The 10,000-nt window shown below is 39.0% G+C and overlaps 1 protein-coding gene across 1 annotated transcript in view; it reads left to right on the forward strand.

Moving 5' to 3' along the window:
- Positions 1-10,000, forward strand: part of LOC138023667 (ferric-chelate reductase 1-like) — an 82,259-nt gene that overhangs the window by 67,677 nt on the left and 4,582 nt on the right. The window contains exons 8-11 of the mRNA XM_068870710.1: positions 2,647-2,762; positions 3,345-3,431; positions 5,290-5,390; positions 5,885-5,943. Of these exons, the coding sequence (XP_068726811.1) occupies positions 2,647-2,762; positions 3,345-3,431; positions 5,290-5,390; positions 5,885-5,943 (363 nt within the window). The remainder of the gene's footprint in view (positions 1-2,646; positions 2,763-3,344; positions 3,432-5,289; positions 5,391-5,884; positions 5,944-10,000) is intronic.

A 10,000-nucleotide genomic window follows, 5' to 3' on the forward strand; every position in this document is an offset into this window, starting at 1 on the left:
AGCCTACTTCGGAAGATCGGATGGTTGTCAAGAAATTGTTGCAGCCCATGCCTCAACCTGAACTTACACTGGAAGGTGACAGCACTGACGACGAGAAACTTTTTCCAAACAGTGGTTCTAACCAGTTACCCACCAGTGCCGTGCCCTCCTGCTTCCCTGAAGATATTGCTACCTCAGAGGAGCTTTTGATGATGTACGGAGAGAAGCCCACATTAGATAAATCCATAACGGAAGACCAGAACACAACGAGACAGAAGAACACTCTATTTAGCTATGTCTCTTAGCAGCTCTTGTTATCATGAACATTAGTCTCGTGAAGAGAAATTGATTTCTTTATATTAAAAAATGTGTCTCATTTGCGTCCAGCCACTGTTTTAATTTTGGACTATTAGAGATGACTTCCAAAAAGGCAGTCTTTTAGGGTGCAGGGAAGGGGTATGTTTTTGCAAACGTTGGCCGTGCAGCACCTATATTTCAACAGATGTAACTATTACAGGGTAACATGAAGTGCTAGTTTTCTTCCCATATCAACCATGTGAGTGTTAGCCCTACTAATGGAAATGGGCCGACACAAGGACAGAAGAAAACTCTGACCATGGTGGGAATTGAACTTACGACCTTCGGGCTTGATCACCGCAGCTCTACCGACTGAGCTACAAGGTCAGATGGGAGCAGGTCGTAGGAATTTAAGATGTCAATGTCACAGCAATAAATATGTACAAGTGCAAGGAAGGGTTACGTTTTTGCAAACGTTGACCATGTAGCACCTATATTTCAACAGACTTAACTATTAGAGGGTAACGTGAAGTGCTTGTTTTCTACCTATGTGAACAATGTGACCATGGTTTGAGAGAAAGAACTTTAGTTCAGCCCTCTTCTTTAAAGAATCAGCCAACCTGCCTTTCTGAAAACGAAAATCTAGATCTCTCAAAGGAGCAGTCCGTTGTCCAAATCTGTACGTATCAATACGCCTCTTTAGAAAATCATCTTCATCTGTCGTAAACCTCAGTGGTTGACGTTGAGGGCCCTGACTAAGTAAGCGATTTGAGTCAGGCCTGGTATGGATTTTGGGCCATGCATGTTCTGATCGTGCACATTCAATGGCTGGCTTAAAAGTGGCTGTGGGACTTGATCTGCCAAATCTAGTGTTCACTTCCATGTCCACCTCTGAGCCTTTGCTTACCTGTAATATTTGAAGACACTTGTGGGCCTTTACAGCAAGTTCGCGTGATCTCCGCTCCTAATAGTGCACTTTGGCAATGACAGAGCTTTGTTTTTGGTCTTCAGACAAAACATGGTGCCCTTTGTGGTTAAGCGCGTAAAGACTTTGCGTTTTGACGATTTGGCGATACTGTAGCGTGTGGAGTGAATGTATTTGCCAGTTGTGTTGAAGACCAACTTGCATATCTTGTTGCCTGATTTGCTGTGTTGGCTTCCGTTTTTTGGTGACCAAAACGAAGTCACACTGGGGTTTGAGCAGTCTTAGAGGTTTTCTGATCGATGAAACCACCATTCGCCTTTGCTGCCTTTACCATTTCAACTGTGAGATATTGTAAGTCATGGGACACGATCCTTTCACCTTGATGAACAAGTAGATGGCCAAAAATTGTATTGGGTTTCACTTGCCCAGGGTCAGTTTGGCATGCTTTCACGGTTTTTTTGTAGCGAGGCACGACTTCTAACAGCTCTTCCATGCTTGCCCAGTGGCCCCTGGTCTCTAATGATTCGAAATCGAGATCTTGCGTGCATTCCAATCTCATCATCTTCGCCCTCCCTTGCGCTCTCTTTTGATGTACAATTCCGTGTCAGATAATTTTCTTAGAACTCCATTCGATGCACCGTTGACCTTTCTGAAGTCGATGAACTCTGAAATGGCGTCTATATAACCCAATTTCCCGCCATGTCCAAGTTTGCACTCTTGTAAATAATAAATAAACCTAAACAACAGGCTTGGATGCTAAAATCCATTACTTTGAAATTTAATTCCTCCTGTTCTTCGCAGCAAAACTTGAGAAAATTCAAGCATCCATTGACAATTTGCTGGACGTAATGATCTTTCTTGTAACTGCCGCCACTTCCAGAAAGCCAAGTCACAAATTGCTCACCTATTTTACTGGAAGGTGAAAAGGAAGGAGTTGATCTAGCGCTGGGCTTTGAACGCGTACACGCGTCTACGTGACGTTTTTTGTCGAAATAAAACAACCAACTATGCTCGTTGTTGACGTGTTTCCTACACCTGTTAGATTGGGCAATGGTACAACCTGTCGGCATCATCTTTTTCTACGTAAAGTTTTGGTTTAGGCAATGCACCATTGATTTTAGACCACTCAATCTTGTTTGCTTTGCTCATTTTTTCTTAGGTAGAAAAACTTAATGCATTAAAAAGATAGATAGATAGATAGATAGATAGATAGATTTTGCATTTATGTCACACTTTGACAAAGTAAAATGAAATAAATGTGCTGCTTCTATGCTTTTTGAACAGAGGAATCACAAAAATTTGTTCCAACAAACCACAAAAAAAAAATGGCCAAAATAAAACTTTCATATTTTCATGCTTTTCATGCCTCGCGTTCGACTAACTAAGGGATAAAAGAAGGACTGCAAGTGTAGTCTACCTTAAAATTAATTTATTTCTTTATTCAGCTGTTTTGTTGGTGTTTGCTTGGGTTGGTTTTGCCACCATGGGAATGTTTATTGCACGATTTATGAAGCCAGTCTGGGGTGAAAAGGAAATATGCAGCAAGAGAATTTGGTTTGTGGTAAGGCATGTTTGTGTGTGGTTTTTTTAAAGTTATTCTAAATCACCCTTTGGCTGAAAATGGTTTGTCAGTTGCTGAACAAAGCCTTTGTTTTAAAATGTCTTGAATAATGGCAATTTTCAAATTAAGGGCCAGTCAACCTTAATCAACTGTAAGAAATCTCAACCAAGATGATGTAGGTTAACTTAATAAGCGCTGCAGAAGTTTATGAGTGTAAGGTTGTCCTGTTTGGGCTGCTCTCTCTGGACCTGTTAATGACTATGATTATTGTAATTATTGAATCAGCTCAGAAGTAGGGTGTGACAGGTCATCCTCCCAAGTCTGCATTAAATTATCATGATGCTCTTCAGCAATCTGGCCTTGTTCTTCTTTCATTTAGGAGAGAGCGGTCCTTTAATTTCTCTCCTTCCCCTTTGTAAGCTCCCTTGCACCACACATCAAACAATACAGGCATTCAATTCTCAGTTGAGCCTAGATGTAATTGGCTGTGAATTGCCATTGCGCATGATCATCTCTTAGCTGAAATGAAGGCCATTTTGGATTGTTCTTGCATTATTCAATGGTTTCTGTTTTGTTTCAAAGGTTCACATTACCATTATGTTGTTAACAGCCTTATTAACTATTTTTGGAACTTCTTTGGCTTTTCTTTATGTTGGAAGCTGGTCTGAGGTATGTGGTTTTAATTACTAGTGATGGCTGTTTTACTTTGTTCCTCTCATTAGTTAGCAAAGAATAACTGCATCCAGGGGTGATACGCTGCTGTATTGGTGAAATGTGTGTAGCCATGTTAACTGAAATTTTTACTGGGATTTCCAAAAAAATAGTGTTAGCTCTTAAGGCAATTTTGGAGAAGCATAGTTCATTCACTGTCAGCAAGAGGCTGGGACAGGGCAATTATTCTTGGCAAAATGAGGGGGAACATTTAAGAGTGCAGATATGTCCTTACTGATTGCATTCCTAATTACTTTTGCTTGGAATCCCTAATTATTAGAAGTGTACCTTTGGGTTGCAGCTCTTCCTAGTGAGAACAGGGTGTGAATAATGTTCCCTACGATTGAAGGGCTTTCAGCAACTTTCCTGACTTGTGGTTTTTTCATTCAACGGACACAAAAGTTGAGTGCCACAAGATAAAATCATCAGGAAATGGCAAACCAGTTTAAAATTGACTTGCTGACGTCCAATTTATTTTGTTTTGTGCTTTAATTAATTAATTTTACTGTTTATTTATTCCACAGGTTTTCCAGGGAAAATGCCCTTGGTTAAATTTCGGCTTTGGTTTTTTGCATTTAGCCACAAATTGCACTTAAGCTTGTAAAGCGCATGGGAGAAGTTAATCATAGCGCATAGGAGGCATCGTTTTGCAAATTGGCTGATTCATCTTTTAAAGTGCATGCACGTAGCTTAACCCAACGTGTATCCGTGGCATATTAAACTCAAATTTTGTCGTTGAAAGAAAGCATGAGTATGGTGTCTAAAATGCTCAAACCAGGTGCAAATGCACACACCGTTCGTGGTAGACCGGCACTAAAAGATGTCTAGCATTTTCGTAATGGGTTAGAGCGTGAACTTTGCGAGAGATCACTTTACCATCCAGCATTTATGTGTGAGATTCTTTGCCATTAAACCTATATAATTAATAATAATCTAGCCAACATCTCTACTCTCTTTTTCTTTCTTCGGTTTTCATTTCATGATCAGGACATCATGAAAACCCGGGTTCACACAGATATGTGTTTAGTTTATTTATTTAGAATTTGTGATTGAAAGTCAAAACATTTTTGCGATGCAAAAAGAACCTTGTGAGCATGTGAACCTGTATTATTGTGAACGAAGAAGAAGCGCAGCGAAGTTCTTACTACTTGGATGATTGTGGGGTTCCCTAAAGTGATATGTTACTGAAAAATCCAAAGTTTTTATTGTTTGGTTGTTTATTTTAGGTGGTAAACAGCCCTCGAAAAAGTAATCAATTGGGTAATTTGATGAAACCAGAAGCCAATCTTAAGGCCAGAAACCAATTCTAAGGCCATAATATTATTTCAAACAATCAGTGGAATGCAAAAATTATACAGTGGCATTTGAACGTAAAGAAGCCATGCACTTGTAATAATAATAATATAATAGTATTATTGCTTATAGCGCGCAAATTAACAGCTTTGAAAATGTGTAATCACCAACTGTTTTCAACCTTGTGAAGGGGGAAGGGGGAGATTCCCATGAAGTGTTCCAACAATTTTGACCGGGGTTGTAGCTCGCTAGTTTCTCACATATTTCTCAAACGAATTGGACAGCCGAAAGAAAGACAGACCAAATAGCATGGCTAAAACACTTCCCTAACCTTGAAGCTATCACCATAACCCAAACCAAGAACTACTTTTTAGCAAAATATCGCCTTGTTTTGACTGTGATTTGTGAGGATTTTTTTTTTCGCATTTAACTTACCGGTATTTTATAAAATCAGCGGACAATGGATGGCTGTATATTGGCAGGAAACTCAAGTAATAACGACTTATTTATTGTTTGCATATAGGATGCTGGTGCACATCCATTCATCGGAGTTATTGTTTTGGTCATAGCGGTTCTGCAGCCACTCATAGCTTTTTTCAGACCTCCTGTCAATGCAGGAAGAAGGTAAGGCAAGGCACAGTAACCAGTTGCCTTTTATTCTTGTGCAATATGAATAATTCCGAGATGTTCTTCTAGTATTTGTTAGGAACTGACTGCTTCACATTTGTGAATTGATCCGAGTAGTTGGCGAAATAACTTGCAGGTGAAACGACCGGTTACCATGTTTGGCTCTAGTCTTTCCTCTGGCCGCTTTTCCGCCCATCCTCGGCCCCGATTTCTGGTTCAGAGGTCACTTCAATCCTTGAATCCTTGGTGAAGCACTTTCCTTTAATATGATTAGTCTGATCAGACACTGGCTTACTTTGTATTATTATTTTAACCATATTATTTCAGCCATGTGCCTTTCTTGCCTATCAAATAGTTGTGGTAGCATTAAAAGGTCAGATCTTAAGAAGCCGATTTTTGTGATAATTACATCAGCTTGATGTAGAGAATGTGCTGCTATTTTTTAATGCATTGTTGCGTTTGTTACTTCTGTGATGTATATTTTCTTTAAGGCGAGTTCTTTTCAACTGGGTGCATCGTGCGGTTGGATTGATTGCGTTATCTTTGGCAGGTATTAAGAATAACATAACACTATCTAGTATCTGATATGGCGATTCTTAACACTTTGCCTCCCGAAAGGCCACTTATATATTTTACTCGAACACCAGAGGATTTTGATGGCCAATGGGGAGCAATCAAGCAGGCTCTCGGCTCTCTTCTCTAGCTGAGAAGGGGGACTGGCACCAACAAAGTCAAGTCAGCATGATTCCAGAAATGGAAAAGCTCTTCCATCTCCAACATAAAACACGAACATCCCACAATTATTTAATTCATAATGACCTCAAAAATTTTATTTACTTGTATCAAACCACTTTCTCACAATTTACATTTAGGTCTTTGACTCCAAAGCTCGGATCAGTATGCCCTGTTTAACCTTAAAGTTTTTTTCATTAACAGCAGCACTTGTAGATTTTACTCTGTCTAACGGTAGTGGATTTTACTTGTCAATGGGAAACGCCTTAGGGGTGAGGGGGTTAAGTCTTTCCTTAATTTTTTGGCAGTTATGTAATTTTTATAGCATTTTTTCACAAGATGTTTTTCTGCATGTTTTAAAAATGTTAGAGGGTTTTGTACATTTTCGGGGTACTGTTTTCTTGCATTTTATTTGTTTGTTTTACTTTTTTATTCGTTTTAATAAAGCATTAAGTGGGCCTTGCAATTGGCATAGTAACCGGAATGAGCCTGTTAACCCTTTTTGTTGCTGTTGTTACAAGCTCGTCGTTTCCTTATGTTGTGGGTAATTTGTTCAATTCTTCTTCTTCTTCAAACTAACCGATTTATCTAGGAAATTTATTGGAAGTAACAATGTTCAAGAGTGAAAATCAACATTCACTGTTTTTGCTCATGTTTTCGTTAACCTCGAGATTTGGCTATTTCACGTTGCAAATTTGCTGATAACGTGAAAGAAATTCTAAAAAGTTTAAGAGAAATGGTTAAGGAAATCAGGTTAACGATCTTCGTGCCAAAATCTCAGAACAAAGCAAATAGAAATGGGTCCGAGGAAAAAAAAAGATAACTGCAAGGCAAATTTCCGAAAAGGCTGGTGTTCACTCGAACTAGCAACATGCGCAGATGCATACTTGTGGTGTCTTTTTTGTGGTAGTGCACTTACAGCGCACTACACATTATGTCACCAGGTTGTAAGAGTGTAAGAGTCTCTGTGGTGCCAATAGGCCCGCAGCGCGTGCATAAATCACGAAAGGAAACAGGTCTGTTGGAAGCGTGCTTGAGTTCCAAGCAAATGAGCCCCAAAATCGGCAAGAATTTGTGATGCTGATGAATAATAAAGCAGCTGCTCTTTTCAAAATGATGGAATTACCTGGTGATAAATAACCTTGTCTAGGGGAGTAAAATTTTGACTTCACTGAGACAATGGTCAACCTCAAGAGTTAGTGATCTTTTTGTTGAATTTGCACATTTCTTGTCAAACTTTATAGCACTTGAAAGAAAAAAAAACCAAACTAACAAAAAGAAAAACCTGGTGTCTTGCCATCATTTTGAAACAGATGTATCCTCTGTTTTGCGTGTAAACACGCAAGATAACTTAAACATGGCGCTCGCTGAATTCGATATCACTTTCGATTTTGCGATTTACTTGTGCAGCCAAAAGTACAGTAGAAAGATTGAACGTAGCAACAATCTCCCAAAATGTTTTTCGCTGGTGGTAACTTTTTCCATTATATAAACACCAATGAAATACCAAGGGAGCTTTTGCGCAAAAACATGATATCTAAAATAACATTTTCTTTTCACATGTGAAAAGATCACTGTTGTTATGGTTACATATAAAAATCGCGCCTGGCGATGCCTTTCGTGAAATGATTTAGTACTTCATTGGTGTTTATACAATAAATAGAATGTTACATGGCCTCTTGGAGATACGAAATATTTCTTCTGGCCTTTTAAACACTCGAAGAGAAATTTCGTGTCTCCGCGTGGCCATGTAATATCCTCTATCTATTTGTGGTTCAAAATTTGTTGTTTTCGTATCTCAAATTTTGTTGCTGATGGCAAAATATTTTATTCTCGAACAATACTTCCTGAAAACTTCCTTCTGCTCTTCCTAAAAACTGTGTATCAATATTTATTTACTTTTGCATCAATATTTTTTTTGCATAAGCAGGCTAACAAAATATGTACCTTAGTTCAGATTTTTTAGCGTTAAAATAGAATTTTCGGCCCTATGTTTCTGGCACAAAGTGGTATATTTTGAGGTCTCCCATCCAGATATTAACCCCGCCGGACAGGGATAAGGTGATTCCTCAGGGAAAAGAAAAAAAAGGTGTCAAACCATTTTCTTGAAACTTTCCCTGGATGTGCCCTACTAATCCCTGTTGTGAGAACTACAAAAAAAAAAGCGATAAGTCACCGTCCTTGCTTAAGATATATAATGCCAATCTTACCCCATTGATGCCGTACTGATACTAATCATACCCGGCTCGGGTAAATTTTGTGGCAGCTAAACGAGAGGGTTTTTAAATAAACACTTGAAAAAACACCTGATAGGTAGAAGGTCTCGAGCATATAGAACACTGTCTTGTACAGTTTATGAAAAAATCACTCCAGTTAAAACTACGTCCCCCAAAAACGTTTCTCGAGTCGTTGTTTTCAAGATCATAATTTACATTTTTGAGTTAGGGGCTTAGTGTACATTTTTACCTATATCTTTTTTTTCCTTTCGATTACTTCTTTTTAATTTTTTTATTTAAAGGGGAAAATTTGTACACCAAAATTATGCAATAAAAGATATAGGTCACCGTGTTCGTTTAAGATTAAAACATCATTGTACCTGTCTATTCTCGACTATCGTAGATCAAAACAACAAAATTCGCCATGTTCTTGGAATGCACGCGCTTATTCGCAAAGAGTTATGGGTCATTCACAACTTCTCTCGTGTTTTGTGAACTGTTTCTGCGCGTATGATTGACTTACGCCATATTTACAATTTTGCAAATTTGATCCATTATAAATATTGACACACCATAGGCGCAGTACAGGATGCACAGTGCAATAGCGAGAAATGACCTTAACTTCGGTGAACTTTTGTCTTAGAAAGCTGTCTGACGCTCAGAGTGCACGCCTAACCTTCTGGTGAAAATGAAGTTGTAAGGATACTTGAAAATGATCAACATGTCAGCCTCAAAGCCAATGTTTCTCGATTCCCTTTTATTTTCTTCAGTCTTTCTGGGTTTAGTATTTTACTGATAACCACATGTCTTCTCAGGGGGTTATTTACTTAAGACATCTACCATGGGACTATAATGATTTACGATACCAAAACGTCATCGTGTACTATTCTTGGTTTTCACGTGACGTCATCAAAATTTAAAAAATAAGGAATTATCAATCCTTTTGAGATTTTAAGCCCTGGTCAAACGGACTCGCAAGTAGACGCAAGTTCACAACTTGCGTCTACTGGCGACTCCGTTTGACTAGGGCTTGCGTGCACTCGTGTTGACTTGCGATGACTTGCACTCACTTTGGTAGAGATCAAATTTTCCCGGAAGTCGACACAAGTTTTTCACCGTTTGGCCACCCAACCCAAGTCAATGCAAGTTGGTTGACCAATCAGACTAAAAAAAAATGGTTTTTTTTTGCGACTTGCTTGTACTTGCAAGGGAACTTTCGAGTCGGTTTGGCCACCCAACGCAAGTCTCTACGCAAGTTCAACTTGTGGCTACTTGCGACTACTTGTGATTCCGTTTGACCAGGGCTTTAGTTTAGTCAGTTATTAGAACAGCTGAAAACTTGTCTTTTCACAAATTTTCAGTTTAATAGGGTTTTTCGTCTTGTGATAAGGCAAGGTTGAATTTCTAAGCTTTTGCGTAAACAGGACAGTAAAATTGCGGCCGAGAATGCTATCACATAGGTTAAAAAAGTGACTTATCCCCTAAGATTTTGCAATCTGAACAGCTCTTGTGTGAGAATAAGTACTCACAGATATTTATGAGCCCTCGGAAGACGACTAGTGGCTTTGTATAACAAAACTCGATGACATATGTTTTTGTTAGCTTCCGGCCGCCATTTTTGTGCCCCTCCGAGGGACACAACCATGGTGAACTTGCGAG

The sequence above is a fragment of the Montipora capricornis genome, chromosome 11, assembly GCF_036669925.1.
Source record: "Montipora capricornis isolate CH-2021 chromosome 11, ASM3666992v2, whole genome shotgun sequence".
NCBI classification, from domain to species: Eukaryota; Metazoa; Cnidaria; class Anthozoa; order Scleractinia; family Acroporidae; genus Montipora; species Montipora capricornis.